Source organism: Ylistrum balloti, unplaced genomic scaffold (assembly GCF_031769215.1).
Source record: "Ylistrum balloti isolate Yb309-2 unplaced genomic scaffold, AGI_CSIRO_Ybal_v1 Utg371102, whole genome shotgun sequence".
In the NCBI taxonomy this organism is placed as follows: Eukaryota; Metazoa; Mollusca; class Bivalvia; order Pectinida; family Pectinidae; genus Ylistrum; species Ylistrum balloti.
The window spans coordinates 2084-23833 of record NW_026782607.1 but is presented as its reverse complement, the minus strand read 5'-3'; the positions used below and the strand labels follow the sequence as shown (position 1 = coordinate 23833).

General features: G+C 32.7%; 1 protein-coding gene across 1 annotated transcript; it reads left to right on the top strand.

Annotated features, from left to right (window-relative positions):
• The first annotated feature begins 396 nt into the window (after nucleotides 1–396).
• Nucleotides 397–18418, top strand: LOC132560688 (receptor-type tyrosine-protein phosphatase alpha-like). The gene is made up of 25 exons (XM_060225356.1): nucleotides 397–534; nucleotides 3710–3805; nucleotides 5560–5655; nucleotides 6596–6691; nucleotides 9177–9266; nucleotides 9559–9651; nucleotides 9909–10046; nucleotides 10241–10352; nucleotides 10635–10726; nucleotides 10910–11088; nucleotides 11506–11587; nucleotides 11761–11837; nucleotides 12081–12117; nucleotides 12508–12605; nucleotides 13013–13141; nucleotides 13406–13551; nucleotides 13999–14134; nucleotides 14259–14408; nucleotides 14828–14930; nucleotides 15220–15293; nucleotides 15631–15765; nucleotides 16007–16129; nucleotides 16388–16545; nucleotides 16771–16906; nucleotides 17096–18418. Exons 1-25 carry the CDS (start codon nucleotides 426–428, stop codon nucleotides 17162–17164), a joined length of 2754 nt encoding a protein of 917 aa, XP_060081339.1. The 5' UTR covers nucleotides 397–425; the 3' UTR covers nucleotides 17165–18418.
• The last annotated feature ends 3332 nt before the right edge of the window (nucleotides 18419–21750 follow it).

Below are 21750 nucleotides of genomic sequence, written 5' to 3'. Positions count from 1 at the left end.
TGAAAAGTTTCACCATTGACATATTTATAATATTTATAAAGTTTATAATCCAAATTCATAATAAATATGTAAATATCTAACATCCTCACCAATATTTGGCTTTACTGTATCTCTGGACTGAAAAATGATCATATTCATGAAACAAATATAGCGCCTTATTCATTTTTACAGGGTGTGAAGTGGGGAAATACGGAAACGGAAACTGTGACAAAGACTGTTCTTCTAATTGTCCTGGAGGTCTCTGTCATCCGACTTCTGGATATTGTCTCTGTACGTAGTCACTTATAAGTGTTTTACATATACTCAAGATTTACGTTAATTTACGTTAATCAAAATAAATGCTAATATATGTTAATATAAGGTAACTTAAATTATGAGACAAAATGGCTGTAATATCCGTGTATATTCTTGTTTTATTTTTCGACATGATGCAAGACTGTGGTGATAACACATACCCATCACACAGGGAAACATTCTGTCAACCCTGCCCAGATTATTGTGCTGGCGGATGTGACAGTTCTGGACAATGTATTGGTAAGCATACAACGATATCTCGGATGTTTAGAAAATGTACGCGGAAATATAAAGCTGTCATACATGTAGTTTGCAAGAAAATATTTGTAATATAGATCGCGTCGTAAGAAATACTGAAGGACTAACTCCAATGATAGTATCTTCTGGTCACATTGTAATAAGTCATTTTCATTATTATTCTGTTGTCAATTAAAATTTGCATTCCAATATCATTGCTATTGTGACATGTGTCTTTTAGGACACTGACATACTATGGAGTGTGATTTCGAACAAAGCTATACTATCATAAAAACGAATATCGTTACCATGTTTCATACTATAATTAAAATGTAATTGTTACACTATACTGTATTCAGTACATTCAAATTGTTCGATTTTATTAGTTGAAAGAACGCAACGAGACTACCGTAGAATACTGGCGATGGCTTCGTATAATCTTTGGAATATGGTTTGAGTCATCATGACCCTTTGGGTCAGATGACTTATTGCCATAGAGTTCCGTCCGTCGGCGTCCGTCGTGCGCAAACATGTTCATGTTTTCGACATCTCCGTAAAAAAGATAAAATTGATGGGACAATTTTACATCATTTTCGGCCACAAGTATCCTTAGGAGAGGCGCTTCAAAATTGTGAAATTTATTGATCTTGCCCCAAAGTCTTCAAAGTGGTGTAAATATTTATGATTTTAAAAACTTCTTCTCAACAGCTAGAACTGCCAGAATTGACATTCTTCTGGAGTTTTCAAACCCTACAGGGGTTTTTACGAAGAATGTGAAGTTTTTTAACTGTCCTGCATACAGGTGCCCCTGGGAAGGGATGCAGTTTAATATAGCTTTATTTAGGAAACTGTATTTGCGTAATCCCCTGCTAAACCAGCTAGGAAACTTCAATTACATTTAACCATAAACACTCTAGGGGCAAGACAGTTCTAATTTGTGAAATTTACGGGGTTGGACCCTCGGAAGACTGAGGAAAGGTCCTTCATATTCATCATATATTCAATATAGTCATCATTTTCAATTCTTCTTCTCAAAAACTAGAAATCATCGCTGAATTATTTCCACTTTTGTAAAATAGCCTTACCAAAATTGTAACATTCAGCGTTGTTTCCCCCGAACGGTTACTAAAGTTTATTACGGTTTCTACAGAAGTACACTTTGGACATCTTCCGCTAAACCAACAGGTCAGTTTTTGCGAAGATATTTTCCAAATGGCTTTGGAAAACGCGCGTTTAGTGAATGAGAAGTCACTCAAATAGCTATAAAGTTTATTCTAGTTGCTTAAAATGTACTTTTGACATCCTCCGCTAAACTAGCAAGCCAGTTTTAATTATATTTTGCCGAGATGTTTTTTTTCCAAATTGAGTTGAGTGAGTGGGAAGTCACCCAAATGTAGCTGAATGATGATGCCACCTGTGCTCGAAATGACCGAGATTATTCATTGGAAGATAACCAAGCAAATTGTCCCAAAGTCTTTGGCATGTTACATTTGTAGTTTGTCATAGTATATTGCTCTTCAAATGTGACTGACAACTTCTGTTTCAAGAATGAATTAATGTGTGTGTTTTTTTAAAAGTGAATGAATAGTTAAGTTAATACAACATGCCCTGAAATGACCTCAAAACCAATAGACCAAGGGTCAATCTTTTGGACCAGTATCTACATACACTTGTAAAAATAACTAACTGGATATAACATGCTGAAGTCGAATTTCTATTTATAATATCTTAACAAATAGAATTTCATCCTGAACCAAAGAAAGGAATTTAATTTTCTTTAAGATTTCTTTAAAAACCTACTTCATCCATTACCATTGAAACTATATGTGGGCTGCTTTAATAATTGTATCTACCATCACTACTGATGTTACACATGTGTATAGTTTAGGAAGAAAGATGACCGTTGTTCTCTCGTACATACGAGAGTTTAAAGCGGTTTATTCAAAATCGTCGAAAAAATTCGTAATCAAATTGTAATTCAATTGGCTGTAATTTCACCCCTGGACTGTAAAAAGAGCCCAGTGGGGATCCGCATGGTATTACAACATATATGATTTAATTGTGCTATAAAATACAACACATAAACAGTATCAAACTGTGCTATATCATGTAATACATCAAAAGTATCAAACTGTGCTATATTATACAATATGTCAACATAATTAAACTGTGCTGTACCATACAATATATCAACATTATTAAACTGTGCTGTATAATACAATATATCAACAGTTTTAAACTGTGCTGTACTATACAATATATTAACATTATTAAACTGTGCTGTACCATACAATATATCAACATTATTAAACTGTGCTGTATCATACAGTTTATATATCAACTGTGCAAAATGTAATATATCATACACTATATCAACAATACAAAACTGTGTTATATCATACACTATATCAACAGTATTAAAATGTGCTGTATCATACAATGCATCGACAATATTAAATTTTGGAATATCATGAACTATTTCAATATATGAATAATATCAAACTGTGCTAATACATACAATATACTATCAATATCATCCCCCTGGAATGATCCTACAAAACTTACTATGTTATTTTTGCTCTATACAGCTTGTAAACAAGGTTTCTACGGAACACGATGTGAATCTAATGTCTGTCAGAAGGCTAATGTACAGTTTTGTACAATTTATTAGTAATGAACCGTTAAATCAGTACTGTGATATCAACGTCATACCGAGTTTTATTGTATACTCCTATCAGTGATTAAATTCAATCTTTTCTGACATAGACGGAAAATAGATAGAGGCGCTCAAATTAAAAGTAGACAATATACTTAAACTTTTCTTTTGAAACCGTAGTTTGTATCACATTTTACACACATATACTTTTTTAACTTTCTGGATATACTTCATACAAACAATTGACTAAAAATGAGAAAAATAATTGTAATCTAACATAAAATATACTGTCAATATGTACGTGACATTGATAAGTGAGGTTATAAAAATTTAGCGTTGTAAGTGATTTTTGAGTCTCAGATATTTGAGTCCTGGGCTTATGCTTTTCCTGTTGGACTCATGCGATTTTGAGAACTCGCCATGTCTGTAAATAACAGGAATCATCATAATGGGGAAAATGGGGATCTGGATTCAGCGGAAATAATCATAGAAATCTTACTATGTTATTTTTACTCTATACAGCTTGTAAACAAGGTTTCTACGGACCACAATGTGAAATTCAATGCCCGACCCAATGTGAATCTAACGTCTGTCAGAAGTCTAATGGATATTGTACAGGTTGGTATAGTAACAAATTTGAAAGAATGTTTTGTTAGTAATGAAACATTATATCAGTACTTTGTTAACATTATCATACCGAGGTTTTTTGTACAGTTGTATACTTCCGGCAGATGTTTAGTTAAATCTTCTAACAGAGTTTAATTGTGCTTTAAAAATACAAAAAATACCAACAGTATTAAATTGTGCTATATCATATAATATATTACCTGATTCAGCGGAAATAATCCTACAAAACTTACTATGTTATTTTTGTTCTATACAGCTTGTAAACAAGGTTTATACGGACTACAATGTGAATTTTCATGCCCGACCCAATGTGAAGCTAACGTCTGTCAGAAGTCTAATGGACATTGTACAGGTTGGTATAGTAACAAATTTGAACGAATAATTTGTAAGTAATGAAACATTATATCAGTACTTTGTTAACAATATAATACCGAGATTTTTTTTGTACAGTTGTATACTTCCGGCAGATGTTTAGTTAAATCTTCTAACAGAGTTTAATTGTGCTTTAGAAATAAAAAAATACCAACAGTATTAAACTGTGCTATACCATACAATATATCAACAGTATTAAACTGTGCTATACCATACAATATATCAACAGTATTAAACTGTGCTATACCATTCAATATATCAACAGTATTAAACTGTGCTATACCATACAATATATCAACAGTATTAAACTGTGCTATACCATACAATATATCAACAGTATTAAACTGTGCTATACCATACAATATAACAACAGTATTAAACTGTGCTATACCATACAATATATCAACAGTATTAAACTGCTATACCATACAATATATCAACAGTATTAAACTGTGCTATACCATACAATATATCAACAGTATTAAACTGTGCTATACCATACAATATATCAACAGTATTAAACTGTGCTATACCATACAATATATCAACAGTATTAAACTGTGCTATACCATACAATATATCAACAGTATTAAACTGTGCTATATATCCAATATATCAACAGTATTAAACAATATATATATCAACAGTATTAAACTGTGCTATACCATACAATATATCAACAGTATTAAACTGTGCTATACCATACAATATATCAACAGTATTAAACTGTGCTATACCATACAATATATCAACAGTATTAAACTGTGCTATACCATACAATATATCAACAGTATTAAACTGTGCTATACCATACAATATATCAACAGTATGAAACTGTGCTATACCATACAATATATCAACAGTATTAAACTGTGCTATACCGTACAATATATCAACAGTATTAAACTGTGCTATACCAAATAATATATCAACAATTTTAAACTGTGTTATACCATACAGTATGAAACTGTGCTATACCATTCAATATATCAACAGTGCAAAACTTTAATATATCATACACTATATCAATAGTACAAAACAGTGTTATATCATACACTATATCAGCAGTATTAAAACATGCTGTATCATACAATGCATCGACAGTATTAAATTTTGGTATATCATAAAATGTGTCAATATATGAATAATATCAAACTGTTCTAATACATACAATATACTTCCAGCAGATGTTTAGGTTCTTCTACTTTCGGAAATACACTTTTTCCATTGGTTTTATTTTCATAATTTAGTATAAATAGTTTCGACTACGTAATGCTCCTATAATAATTCTTGAGATATACTGGAATATAGAAAAGAGTATGACATTGATATGATATGTTATTAAAAAGTACCACTATTTATATTTTATACAGCATGTAAACAGGGTTACTACGGATCTAAATGTTTACATCAATGCAGGACCTCCTGTGACCCTTATGGCTGTGACCAGGATAATAGTGAATGTACAAGTATGTATAGAAATAAGTTGGACATATCTTTTTATGGTAGCAAAAGACAAATTGATAAAACTGTAATAATATTTTACTTAAAAACAAAAACCATACAATTTTGTATTGCACCTTTGAATGATTTACAACTTTTCACATGGAATAAAAACCCCATTTATCTTCAAATCTTTTACAATGTTTTACATGACTGTCATAGTATTTGGAGACTTTGCAATATTTAAATATTGACTCCTGTTATAGGATTAATTGTGATGTATAGAAATGGTAATGATATGTTATCATATCCTCGAAGTTTGCATTTAGACATCACCGTAAATGAAAAAAAGGGAAAACCAACAAAAACGAAAAAAAAAAAAACAAAAAAAAAAAAAAAAAAAAAAAAACAACCAAACAAACAAAAAACAAAACAAATTGTGAACCCAATTGTTAATGTGATAAAAGTCGTTCCCATTACACATGTGATTTATGAATCTTTTGTTATGAATACTTTAGCTTGCCTCGTATGTATCACTGTTCAGCCATGTATTCTTTGTTCCATGTTTTCGATATAAACATCTTGCGAAACTTTTTCTGTTCGCATTTAATATCTATCACGAAATCTTTGATGAAAATTGAATTTGACTGAAATTGGCCCTTTAAGCCATCTCAAATCGCTCAATAAGTAGTTCACGATTTTGTTTTGGTAATATTTTGATTTTTACACAGATTCCTATCAATTTATTGCTATTAAGATAACAAACTTATTTATTTCTTGCTATTTTTGTAATGAATTTTAATATTCCTAAGTATTTCTGATATTGTTAATTATCCATATTAATCAGAGTCAATTCTCTACAAGTTGTATCATAACCTTTCCACTGACAACGTAACGAAACGATACTATTTCTGAACAATGACCATTTGATAATTTTGTCATCAGAAATGTCTTATATATTTGTAGAATGTCCAGAAGGCAGATACGGCTCATGGTGCCTTAAGAAATGTCCATACAGCTGTGGCGATAGCACATGTAACAAGACAAACGGAAAGTGTTCTGGTCTGTAGTACACTCATTAAAATTATATTTTTTCTGATATTACCAAATAGTTTCGGAAAGAACATTTGACAATTCTAAATCGAGAAAAATCTATCCAAAGCAGTTTATCCTTTTTCCAGTTATCTGAACCGAAAGGTCATGATGACCTTCAGGCATCATATCTCACCCGTCGTCATGTACCGTCCGCCATACGTAAACTTTTTCACATTTTAAACGCCTCCTGAAATTCCCTCCATGTGATTTTGCTAAAACTTGCCTGAAATAATTCTGAGATGTTCCTGACCAAGCGTTTTAATTTTTGGGTCCGGCCGAAATACAGTTTTGCTGCGTCTTGAAACACTTCTCAAATCCCACTGATGCCATTAAGCTTAAAATATGTTTGCGGATTTTGGAAAGGAAACCGACAAAATGTGGATATAATTTGGTCCCGCCGAAATTTCAATATGGTAGACATTACAGTCATCTTCCAACATGACCACGCAATTATAGTTTCCCTGAACAACGTCTATTAAAAATATCTTCTTCTCAAGTTCCACAAGTGAAAACAATCTTAACAGTCAGGTAACCGTTAAGGGTTATTGGCCTTTCTTTCATACCTTTCTTAGCTTTAGATATTTTTGTATGAGCAATTCAATTGTTGAATTCAAAATCGAGTTATTCGCGTGCAGCTATTGAAATAAGAAGCATTTTGAATAAGAGAATGATTAATCTGAGTCACGAAAGGGAGTACTATTAATGAAGTGTACACCACAGAGAAGAATACCCATGAACAATTTCAACAATGTTCTTGAGGCAGATTGAATGAAATCACATCTTAAAACTGTGTAGGGAGCGCTGTGTCTGATATTGTTTCAGTATATAGAGGATGTTTACATATATTTATCCTCCATCTTGTCACATAAACAAATAGAATGATGTAAATGAATATGGTCAGCGTATGGGAACGTTCAATGCAAACACATTAATTCGAAGACAATGTTGACACACATGAAATATACACCATGGCATTATCAATATGAAAATGGGAAAAACAAATACATGATTTGTTAGAAATATGTAAAAGTATCACTAATGAAAAGCTTGAATAGTAATTGCCAAACTCCGCCCGAATAATGAAATATGTAAAAAAAAAAAAAAAACGGAGGACTGAAATCTTGGGTGGAAGTAGGTGGGAAAGACTTAGAATCGTGAATTTCAAACTTTCCTTCCTTTCCCAGGGGAAACTAACTACTTATGTACTTCAGGAAATTGCAAGGGAGGAAAAACGTAAAACCCAATGCCTACTTGATGTAGATGAAAACGAAGTTAAAAATAAACAAAAATCATGATCTGGATGCATGAGTTAAGCTAAGTGTTTAGCTGCCTTTTATTGGTTTCCAGTTTAATTTCATATACATTTCACGAGTATGACTAGCTTTAAAATAGTTCGGGAAATATTAGCATGTTATTTGATGTCTAGTAGTTCGACGCTATATTTGACAAGAAAATTTGCCTCTGCATGAGATATTATACCATTTATGCTGTTACCTGGTAAGAATCGCTTACAAAAAATGCTTTATATACCAAATTAGAGATAACTCGAAATATACACGGGAAAGATTTGACGGAAAATTTATTTATTGAATCTTCTCTTTGTCCGCGTTCAAACAGAAAAATCGGCGAATTGAAATGCAATGACTAGAAAGTTAGTCTGTAAAAACTACAAAACATATACAATCACTGGAAACCTTGTATCACTATGGATGATATGTCTTTGTTAGTTTGATAAATTCCTATATTTCTACTTAAAAAGTCTATGTTGTCCTTGTACCAAAACTATTTAACCCCACATTCAACACGATAAGACCAAGTTAAGCAAGGATTAACCCTTCAAATTTTACTTCTGATAAACTTATTTTCTCGTTAGTATTACCTAGGCATGCCGCACATTAATTGAACTGAATAAGTAATCTGACTTTTATTATCAAAATATCATAAGAAAACCATCATAGGATGGCAATAATAGGAAACAAAATTATGGAAAACGCAACCTAGTCAAATGATACACCACGAAAAAGCAAAAATTAATGATAATTTTGTGCTCCGACTACTAAAAAATATGCCGTCGCTGATTTTTGTCTGGTGATTAAGTATTGAAATATCATCCAACCAGCTGACGATAAAAAAAACCCTTGAACATAATAGGGACCCCTAGTTGGTAAAGAGGTAAGGGGAAAATGCTTCACTGACGTATATGAAATAAAATGCTATAACGTGTTGCTGCATAAAACCAGACATGTATAAGGTTGCATTTTTTCATGTATATATAACCCGACATTTAATTTAATTGAATAACGTTATTCCATAAGATGACTTTCATTATTTAAAAAAAATCATAGGAAAACCATCATCGGATGCCAATTACGTTGTATAGTTTATTTTCCACGATTTTTTTAGCTCTTTCTGAATCATTGCATATGCTTAATGTAAAGTCTTAATATTTCAGATTGTAAATTTGGTCATTTTGGTCCATCTTGCTCCCCGTGTTCGGAAAATTGTTTGGAGACAGATTGCAATTTCAGTGGTCGCTGTACAGGTAATATATTACTTACCGTCAGTATGATAGTTAACAGAAACTGAAATACACATGATACATGTAAAATTACAATAACAGTAAATCTTGTTGGACGATCGTTTCAATATAGTCAAGGTATTATATGTACTATCAATATCAGTAAAATCGTTATCATATTTGTGAAATAGAAGTAAATATGTTCATAGCTGATGAAAATCACCTTTGCTTTTTATCATGATATATACAGCAGTGTTCACATGTTATTTCATTTCAATGTGTTCTGTAATAAAGTGAATTTCATTTTACATATCAGCTGGATGTGCTAACGGTACATATGGAGACAACTGTAGTTTGCCTTGTTCAGATCACTGTACGACCTGTGCCCAAGATGGAGGACAGTGTTTAAGTAGTCATTTCTTTGTTTTGCTTTTTAATCTTATTTTACATCAGTTAGTTATTTGTTCTTACTCAATGTAAACCTATAAAGTATCACTTGAAATAAACATATCGAAAGTAATTTCAGTCTGGTGGTGTTAATAAGAAAAAGTCTTGAAGCTTTGGATGAAATCAGTATCTGTCGAATTTCGTGTGTTTGAGTATGCCAATATGACATATATGCATACATATATATATCTCGGGACATCATTCACTAATTCGTTTCAGCTTGTATCGATGGTTATTACAATACTTCGTGTTCGATGGTTTGTGGTAACTGTGAAGCACCACGCTGTGATATGGCAACAGGATTTTGTGAGAAATCATGTCTGACGGGTTGGACCGGTCAGCGTTGTGATGTCAAAGGTATTATTTTAAATTGTAGGTTAAAACTATATATACACATTACTAACTAGGGACAATATTAGCTGATACGTTCAATGGATCCCTTAAGTTAATTTCTTACAACTCTTATTGCTATATATGGAAATGTATGTCAGTTACAAATGTTACTTATGGTGGCCATCACAACTGTTTCCTCATTAATTTTCTTATTGTAGAAGCCAGACAGTCGGGAGATGAAGGCGGTAATATAGGAACGTACGCTGGAGGAGGAGCAGCTGTTGTTCTGCTGATTGTTGTGATCATAGTAACAGTGTGTTTAGTCAAACGGTAAATAGTGCCAAGCAAGTGTTCATTTGGTGAACGGAGCATGTACAATTAAATACATATACTATAAAAAATATATAAACATAGGAATTAACACTTGTATATATTTTCATGCACTTTCATTCATTCAAATTAATCGGCATGATGCTTTATGCATTTAGTATATGAATATTTTAAATGTTAGAAGTTATAGATATAAAGCAAAACATAAAATATCAATATCCAAAAGCCGTTCTGAGTCCTCAAAGGCTGATTTCACAGTTAATATGTTTTTCTTTCATTCAGAAGAAGATCGGCCTTGTCCAGAGAAAGCACACCAGCGCCTCCAGTACTATACGAAAAGGCACAATCGTCAAACAACTCAAACAGGCATTCAGGTATAAAACCATCGTTCTACCGTCAAGTATTATATTGCATATTTTCTTATAGGGTTTTGGGTGGGTGTGGTAGAAATTAATTTGTTCATGTGAAGAATCAGTATGAAAAGTTGATATTTCACATTGACGTGTTGGGCCGATTTCGATGTTTTGCTAAATATATATAACTTGATTCCATTTCAGATGAAACGAAAGGACAAGTATATGTCAACATTGCCAACAGAAATGTACAAGAAAAGCCAGAAAACCTAGAGAATGTTTACTACAATGAAGGACCAATTGGTTTTCCTGTCAGTAGGCTCAAGTCATTGATTGCTGAAAAAATGGCAAATGAAGAAAAGAAATTCATTTCGGAATTTGAAGTAATAACACATTTTATACAAAGCTGTATATCATCGTGTTTTTATGAATAGTAATTAAACGTTACTGCACTGTCGGTGCTTTAGACAGGAACTGGTCCTGTTTTATTGAAAAAATGTGTTGTTAAAAACTTCACATCATTGTGGTATATTATTGATAAACAAACTAGTTTTTTCTTGAAATTGCCTAATAGGATTTGTGTAAATTCTTTTGAAATTTTTCTTATGAAAAATACATATAAAAAGATAAAGTAATTCCGCCGTGTTCCATGTCATTAACGTAAAATCATAATCGTTTCCTAGATTTGTAAGAAATGAAGAAGAGTGTGTATACTAATATTGATTTATGCAGAAAAGCATTTTTACTTAATTTATCAAAATTATCCTGAAAGATGTTTTTTAAACATTTTATTTTCACAGAAATTCCCATTAGGAGCCATTCATCCACACACGATTGCGGAACAGAATAAGTCTAAAAATAGATTCAAATCCATATTTCCGTGTAAGTAGTCATCTAAATTACTTTCTCATATACAGTCATTCATCTATGAATGTTTATGGTTTAATTCACAATAGGAAATTTCTACCTTTCTTTACGATAGTACTGATAGTATTTGACCATTCATCGATCAAGTATAAACTCACACACTTATCTATATTTTATATAATGTCCAGATGACCATTCAAGAGTTATACTTGACGACCGTCTAGGCGAAAAAGGATCAGACTATATAAACGCCAACTACATAGACGTAGGTATCAACTATGCAAACTGATTTCAGTTATCGATTTTATGGGAACCGATACGTGTTTACAGCTTTGCATGCCTTATCCTTCTTTTTTGTTATAATTAGTTAGATAATTACTTTTTCTGTATATATTTGAACTATTCTAGGGATTTTCATATTTTAAACTTTTTTTCCGCAAGGTACTTTTAATACGATCAGATATTATGTTTCTTTTATTATATAATCAAATATTGTGTTAATTTCCAGAGCGTAGAAGAAAGACAAGTCTATGTTGCAACCCAAGGTAACTACAAGTATCTTAGATGACAGAGGTCGTAATCGTAATAGCTCATAAGAGTGACCAGTTGTGGTTCGAAACCTTCCAGAGAGGTTGTGTTTTTCAGGACGCTGAAATCACGGGTCGTGTTGTGCTTTCGTACTTAAGTCCATGGATAAGTAACTTCCCCTGAATCAAGTTGAAAGACCATCGGCAGTCTCCTGCATTCAATTTAGTGACATAGCCATCAATTAGTAAAAGAGGACCCGCTTCGCAATTACCCTTGCTGTTCATAGGGCGATGCACTCAGCAATCAAACTCAGATTATTCTGTCATTAATAGTTAAACTAATATAAGTTAACCATATTCGTAATATCAGGGCTCATTATTATGAATCTTCATTTTACTTTATCATAGGACCCATACGGTCATCGACCGATGACTTTTGGAGAATGATCTGGATTCTTAACTCTGGAAAGATAGTGATGCTTACAAATTTAGTAGAAGGTATAAAGGTAATTACAGCCATATATGCATTCTTTCATTAAATATCTTAGTCTTCGATGTTTGTTGAAATACTAATTATAAAATGGTATTTCAAATCCTATGAGTTTTGCATAAATTGATAGAGGAAACAAATACACTTTTAAAATCTACACATTTATTTCGGTCAATTTAGATTTTCCTCAATTCCATATTATCGCTGAGATGTCTTCGAAGGTAAACACAGTAGCATCATATGATAAGATAAAATAATCTAGAGCACGGCGTAAACAACAATATTGAATGAGATAAAAGCAAATTCATGCTTCATAGAGCTGTTTTACAAACGTCAAACTTACATATTCCGTTATCAAGATGAATATACAATAACAAATACGACATCTATATGTATCAATAGAAGTAATCATAATTCATTTAGGTAAAATGTGTCAAGTACTGGCCTGACGAAGGGGATCCAATGACAACAAAAACATTCGACATAACACTCCAAAGGGAACGAGACTATGCTTCCCATGTTGTGAGGAATATCACGCTCATCGAACGAAAGGTATCCCAATGAAATTGATTTGACTGCAAAACTAAACATTATGTAGCTACCTTCTAATCAAGATATAAAAGATACTTAGTTATGGAATGATATTATTTCGATATTCACCCTTGGTTTCGGTTCAGTATTTGCTTTTGTTCAATCATAACTATACTTTAGAATGATGTATTGTTTTGTATGAATGTTAGTATATATGCATACTTTACTCTTTTATTATTACAACGAAATAAATTCAAATATAATACTTATTTCCTTTCAAATCAGTCAAAGGAAAAGAGAGAGATTCAACAGTTTCATTTCACGACATGGCCAGACCACGGGACGCCGAACACGTTAGAACTTGTTCTGTTCCATCGTCGTGTGAAACTTCAGAGAACTGACCTTCCTGGCCAAATGGTTATTCACTGCAGGTACACTATCGGTATTGAGGGCGTTCATAGGATTATATGATTGGTCATTTCATTGAGTATATAAAACAAGTGAATTTTGACAAAACCTATTCTAATTCGGTAGTATTTTCTGGTAATAAAGGAACTTTATGTATACAATACATTACACTAACTTTGAAAAATCTAGGTTATGATTTGATGCAGATATCAAATACATCTCCATCCATGTTTTCGTGGTATTGTAAATATATTTCCCACTCCATGCTACTAACATCTCATTTCAAATATTTTCACTAGAGCAAGGTAAGGTACAATACAAATTTATGTGTATATATCAATATCATATATACATGTATATCGTATCTGATATCAAGAAACTTTCTTTATAAAATAGGTAGAGATAGAACTGAGCACGTACAATTCATACACACTTCTGACATTTCAGAAAAGTTTAATTGTATATTTTAGTGCTGGTATTGGAAGGACAGGCACGTTCATTGCCCTTGACGCTTTGTTGGATTTCGGTAAAAAGTATGATCGCATCGACATCCGACATTTTGTAGATACGATGAGGAAGGACAGAATGAACATGGTTCAAACAGTGGTAGGTCAAACAATAGATTATTTTTGTCCACTATTTTCTATACATAACACAACACATAATGAGCAAGATTATTTATAATACCGCCAATGCATTTTAAAAAGGAAACCTCCGTTTCTTTTTACAGGAACAGTACATTGCTCTTCATGAAATCCTGTCTGAAGCTTTTGATCTTCAAGATACCCTTATATCGAAATCAGAGTTTGTTACACTGTATCATGCTCTCTCGCTGACGGGACAACCTCAAAACCAGACAAAGCTGAGGGATGAGTTCAAAGTATATTTAATCCTAAAGACGTCATTATGGAAAAAAATTAATTGAGAAAAAATAATTAAGACAGTTATTTACGAAAAAATCAATGGAGATAAAAAAAAACTTTGCCAATGCAAAGTCCACCACAACTCATATTACAAAATTACTGTATGATAAGGTCAGAGTGTGGTTGAGTAATTACATATTAAATTCCATTCTTGCAGCAGAGGCGTTATTGTTTTTGTGGTAATTTGGTAATATAACAAATATGAATGTAATCTTATTATTTCTAATTCATTTGCAATCATATAACGAAATTTTCATCGGAGTTCGACAGTCACGGAAAATTGACATCATGCTTAAAACATAATTAGTATTTAACAACAAAAATATATGCGATTCATAAGTCACATGCAAACAATATATTGTTAAACTTGTTTTAGTTGATGTTGGATCTCAAACCCGATTACAAGCTGGAAAAAGACTTCTTGGCTTCTTCACTTCCAGAAAACGGTGCGAAAAACAGGACGATGCGAATATTGGCAGGTATATATAATGAGAACTGATTTAAAAAGCACGCATTTAAAATGCTGTTGGGTAACTGATATTTAAATATTTTTGATGAATTCTTCGGTACATTTAAGTTTACATGACAATTAAGAGAGAAAATTATACCGTTTTTAAAGAATTTTTGTTTAAGGAAACAATGCCATTACTTATTTTTTTTAAAGAATATAAGAAGAAAGATTACGTTCTAATGTGCTCTGGAAGACTTAAGCTTAAGCTAATACAAAGATCGGATGCTTACTATGAACGATATAAACTTTACTTCCAGCGGATAGATTCAGGGCTTTTCTCGAATCATATCCTTCTAACCGGAATGACTATATCAATGCTGTCATAACACAGGTAGGATACCATATACCATGAAATAAAAGATCGGTTTGTATATGTATTGTAGATAGGAAATCCTCTCAACCAGCTGTATTCTGACTCCTGACATTTATGTATTACGGTAACATATCACTAAATGTTAGGTCTATAAGATTTCTTCTTGTTCTCATCGTTTATCTTGTATGCTTTGAAAATTACATGTATATACACGTTTTACCAGTATCACGTAGATTCTGTTGTGTATTTTTTAGTGAAGTTCTTGTCTGTTGGTGATAGTACATTCAGGTACGATCACCAACTACCACCTGGCGTGAAACTTTTGATTTCTTATATGCATACATATATATTTTAGTCTTACACGTGCAGACAAGGATACATCGTTACTCAGTTTCCCCTAACGGACACCAGAGCTGACCTCTGGACCCTTGTGATGGACTACCAGTGTGACACAATCGTCATACTCGGGAACGAAAAGGACCCCGGACAGGTACGATTCAAGTATGATGGACGTAAACCTCAATTACCTTAAACCGAAAACTTGCTTTTACATATTTCATGGAAAAAAGTCTTTCGGAATTTGCGAGCACGAAAACAAATAATAGACCCATGTGGTTTGGTCCTAGCTTCTGGGCGTACAGAGTGGGGGAAAATGAGTATTAATATTTTCCGTTAGTTTACACGGTCTCTATAAATATTTGTGCTATAATATTTATTGTTAATTTTCACAGGATGCACAATGGATACCGGAAGGCAAAATCGGCATTGATATTGGTGATTTAAACGTAAAGCAAACGGGCTCACCAACTGAGTTTAATGACGTGGATGTAATGGATGTTTCAATAAAGAGAAAGGTATTGCTTATTGTATCTCTGAGCTGATACGTGAATCTGCTACAGTGCCCTTGGTCAGCATGAGAGTGTATTTATCACGCAACCTGAACTAAGATTCTGATGCAACGCCAATGTAACGCATATCTTTGTCTTAACCCGTTCTTCCTAATCGGTAGTCTTTATCTTTAAGACAAATGACATATCCAAGTTTATCATGTTAAAACTCTTTTAGTGAGAATTTGCATTGTTAAATTGCATAATTCTTGTTTGAAATTCCAGAATGTAAAGGCAGCTCATAGTTCGAGAATATTCCGGTTGAAGGAGTGGACAACAGAAAAACAGTTTCCTTCATCAAAACAATCCATACTTCACCTTCTGGAACAGGTGGAAAGCAGACGCCGGTCAAGTGGGAATAAACCTGTTGTTGTCATGTGCAAGTAAGTTATAGATTTTTTATTGCACGACTTTCTTATATAAAAATGTTCGTCTCCTTTGGCCGAAAGCTGTATTCTTATAGGTTTACTGCCAGTGATTACATATTATTCAAAGTTCAAATATTGCTTATCACCAGAAGCACATATGCTCGATGGTCACCTGATGATCGTCGGCATGGTTACATTTTGTTTCACATCTTTTTAACTTGATTGTTTTTAATTTGACAGGGACGGGTCAACCCAATGTGGACTATTTTGCCTTATGGCGAACACCCGTGACCAGATCAAAATGGACGAGGAAGTGGATGTATTTCAGGCTGCACGACAACTTCTTATCAGGCGACCAGAGTTTTTGAGCAGTTTTGTAAGTAAAAATTTGGAAAAAAAAATGTTTACAACACGAGGTCTTGTTACCAAAACTCATAAACGCTTTTATTGACCGTAAAGGTATCAGAATGTCAAAATATGTCAATAACTCTTCCCGTTTAGTTGGAACTTGGTAAGACAATTGTAGCGTTCCGTGAGATAAATTTGAAATGTCATTCGTTCACAGGAGCAGTATCACTTCTGCTATGCCCTCTTGAATGATTATCTAGAGGCAACCGACGTGTACATCAACTAAGAAGATTCACGGAGTGACAGTGAATAAAACCTGGAGACGGAAAATTCGATATGAGTCTACAGAATCTGCAATAGTCCCATAGCTAAGTCGTAATTGTACAATAGAGTGCGACTCTTTTTCATTAGCAAGTAGATTATACTACAACTAGCTAGCGACCGACTACCGCAATGCAAATGCGTCTTTATTTGACAAAAGTGTAGACTTTTACTATCGACTTGTAAATAGTTTTTTTCAACTACTTATATACCACTGCAATTCACATGAATTGATACTTCGCAAAAAGAGCAAGTGGAAATATATGCATTCATAAGTATTAGTCAAAGGTTCTACTACTTAAGAACTAAGTGGTATATTAGTGTAGGTAAATGTTTAACACTTGTTTGCCTCAGAACATTAGCGCCTTGTTATCTCAAGGGACAATATACTTTACTGGTTTCTTGTTGTAAAAGAGAACATATGTTGGTAGTTCCAAAAATATGTACACGATGTTAACGCCTAATAACGTCTCCGTTTGATGAGGTTATAACCGAAGTAGAAAGATACTTCATAACTATGGATACTTAATGGTAAACAGTTGTGAAACCGTTATGTTACTTCGATAAAGCTGTACATAAAAAACTTATATATATTCTCAAATCATTATATCATTGTTATTGTGTTGTGCATGCTATATGAAATGTGTAACAAATGGTATTCTCAGTATAAGTTTGTATTGAAGACTTAACTATTTACATGCAGACACTTACACTATTGTTTAACTGCATACATTGGCAAAATGATATTTAGAGATATGTTTTCAATGTTTCCATGTTCGCAATTTGCTATGTGTTAAATGTGAATGTTGACTATAATTTACCTAGATAGCATTTGCATCAGACCATTTTTTAACCTTTTAATTATACACACAAAGAAATATTACACTTAGCTTTAATGATTTAAACTAATTTATCGATGCACATTTACACAGACACTTCAGTCGCTATTTCATTGTTTAATGTAAGGGTCACATAAAACATTAGTCAGTGAGAATCCAGGGTGAAAAAAATCTTAATCTTAAGAATCTAATACCTCAAAACGTTTTGAAATCTTATATCTGCTCAGAAATTAAAAAAAATGCTTAGCCTGTAGTCCTTTCGTTAGATTTTTAAAATATGAAATCAGGTTTGCTTGGTTACATCACATTTAAGCTTTTTAATATAATACCATAATTAAGACAATAATTTCTATACGATGATGTGTTATTTGACTATACAAAGAGATGTGTTCTATCTATTTTTATCTTGTGTATATGTATTTCGTATATGTAACATATATTCGTCATACCTTACCAGAAAGAGGTTTTATTTTTGTATTTATATTTACTGCAATTTACTATATTCAATTCTGTATTTTTTTAAAAACCCAATTCCATCTGTTACAGATTTTTGTATTAGGATTGATATTAATCATTCTGTTCAGATTCAAGATCATACTCGGTCAATTTCATATATTTTGCATTGGGTTGATCGAAAACTTCAAATCATTCGGAACTAATGGTGTTTTTTGAAAGTAAATCGGCTTCTCAGGCACAACGTTTTTCAATAAATCACATTGCAGGAACTACACGTTAATACTGCTTAATACGTGTCATATTTTTAAACTTCCATACATGCAAATCCATGACATACATATATATATATATATATATATTACTTTTTATATATATTTTACATTGATCTATATTTTCATATTTAATTGAATACGAAAGGACAAAATTATGCCTGATTAATATATAATGTGCACGTATATTTATGTATTATTGAGATAACTTTGTCGTGTTGAGTTTTGTGTTGAATAGGGAGGTAAGTAGTAGTTGGTGTCAGGTGATCATATGACTGTTAGAGTGAAGTGATGAAAAAATATGCGTTAAAAGGCGGTTGTACAAAAATCATTATATACCTCTATAAACAATGAAGAAAAGAGCAAGAACCCGATAAGAAATATTTGGATAATATGAACCGTAATCGTTAATTTTGAAATTAATGCCGGCAGTCGTACGAAATACGCGACCTATGATGCAGCTACTCAAAGAAAACCCGTGTTGAGCGATTTCCTTAATGCAGCTGAAATTGTTGTTCATATTTGACTGTTACAGATGTATGCACTATGTAAATTCCTTGAAAGAATGTCGTTCAAAATTATTATAAGACCCTTAATAGTGTCGTAATGCAGAAACGGTACTAGAAACAAGTAACATATATATTGAACAATTCCAATAAAAATGTTTGCATGCAAAACATTATGTATATGCTTTCTTAATGTCAGTATTATAAGATAACCAGGTTCGAACGACCGATGAACCTTTGCCATACCGTGGTGTCCCCGTCGTTGGTCGTCTGTCAATTGTTTGCTGAAAAATCGTTACTTGTCATTAATGACGAAGGCAATTTCAACTGTAAATAAACGGTACGGTAGATCTGACCCCAACTCCCACCCCATCCTATCACCAGCTTCCCTCCGGGACGAAATATAGCAAATCCTTCTGTAGGAATGATTGAACTTTGTTTAAAATTTGGTTTGAAATATTCATGGGTAAAAAGGGATCAGCTCTACATGAATGGTGTGTCTGACCCTCCTTGGGCAATAGAGATGGGCCCGATAGGGGATTTAACAAAAATAATTAATTTTGTTTTAGAATCTTTTCTTTCTGATTGGTAAGGTCTTACTTACGGTAATGGGGAACCATTCTTGTACAAATACTAGGTCCCGTCCCGTTGGGGTCAGAGGGTCTTTGCTCAATGGGAGATAAATACAAATGCTTTCAATTCTTTCCTCTTGATGAATGATTGGGTGGTGTCCAAATGTGGTGTAAAGAATCGTTGAATGAAGTTATTTTGTCCAAATTTGGTCTGAAGAATTCGTGAGTGAAATAGATTCAATTTTATGTTACCAGTAGGCCTGACCCCTTGAGGTTTTAGAAAATGAGGATAATATTGATATAAACCAGATAGAATCTAAGAAAAGAGAATTAGAGCAGATTAGAATACTTCGAATGAAAGGCAGTTTAGTGAGATCTAGAGCACAATGGATAGAGGAAGGGGAAAAACCAACAAGCTATTTTTTTGGATTAGAAAATAGAAACTTTACATCAAAAATAATTCCGAAAGTTCAGACAGATGAAGGAGACATAATTATAAAACAGGAAGAGATTTTAGAAACAGTAAAATTGTTTTATGAGAATCTATATGAAGAAGGAATTATTACAGACATTAATTTAAATGAATATCTAAATTTTAACAGTATTCCTAAACTCTCTGAAACAGAAGCTGAAAATTTAGAAGGTTTAATCACATTAGAAGAAGCCAGTAAATGTTTAAAGAATATGAAAAACAACAAAAGTCCTGTGTCAGATGGGTTCACTGCAGAATTTTAAAAAAATTTTTGGAATAAGATAGGTGTTTATGTTGTCAGGTCTTTAAATCATGGGTATTCACATAGAGAACTTTCAGTTACTCAGAGACAAGCAGTGATCACCTGCCTTCCTAAAGGGAATAAGCCTAGATATTTGATTAAAAACTGGCGTCCAATATCCTTATTAAATGTTACATACAAAATAGCATCAGGGGTTATTTCTAATAGATTTAAGTCAGTTTTAGACAAGCTAATTAATATGGATCAAACTGGTTTTATATTGGGACGCTATATAGGAGAAAACACTAGACTACTATATGATTTAATGCAATATGCAGAAGAAAATGATGTACCAGGTATGATTTTAATGGTAGACTTTGAAAAAGCGTTTGACTCTGTCTCTTGGAAGTTTATTGAAAAGGTTTTAATCTATTTTGGATTCAAAAATGATATTATTGTATGGTTTAAAACGCTACATAAAAATGTATCAGCTTCAATTAACCAGGGAGGTAACTTATCTGCTTTCTTTGATATTAGAAGGGGCTGTAGACAAGGCGACCCGCTCGCACCCTATATTTTCATCCTCTGTGCTGAAGTTCTAGTGATTAGAATTAGAAATAACCATAGAATTAAAGGCATCAAAGCAGGTGAGCTTCCTATTTTGCTATCTCAATACGCTGATGACACTTTTTTCACACTTGATGGATCTGAACCATCATTATCGGAATCTTTAAAAGAACTTAATACATATGCTAGCATTTCAGGTCTTAAAGTAAACATTGATAAGACCCAGATTATATGGATAGGGTCTAAGAAGTATAGTGAAGATACTTTTTTACCAGATTTGAATCTACAATGGGGGCAAGAGCGGTTTACTCTTCTAGGAGTAGAATTTGATGTCAATCTTCATGCTATGCCAAAAATTAATTATGACAAGAAAATAGTAAAGCTAAAAGCACTTATAAATACATGGAAAAGAAGAAATCTTACACCAATAGGTAAAATACACATAATAAAATCCCTTTTAATTTCTCAGCTCAACCACCTCTTTATAGCTTTACCAAATCCCGATGAAAAAGCATTTAAGACAATCGAATCTATCATATTTGAATTTTTGTGGAGTAGTAAAATAGACAAAATCAAGAGAAATGTAGTGATGCAAGACCTTATAAATGGTGGTTTAAAAATGATAAATA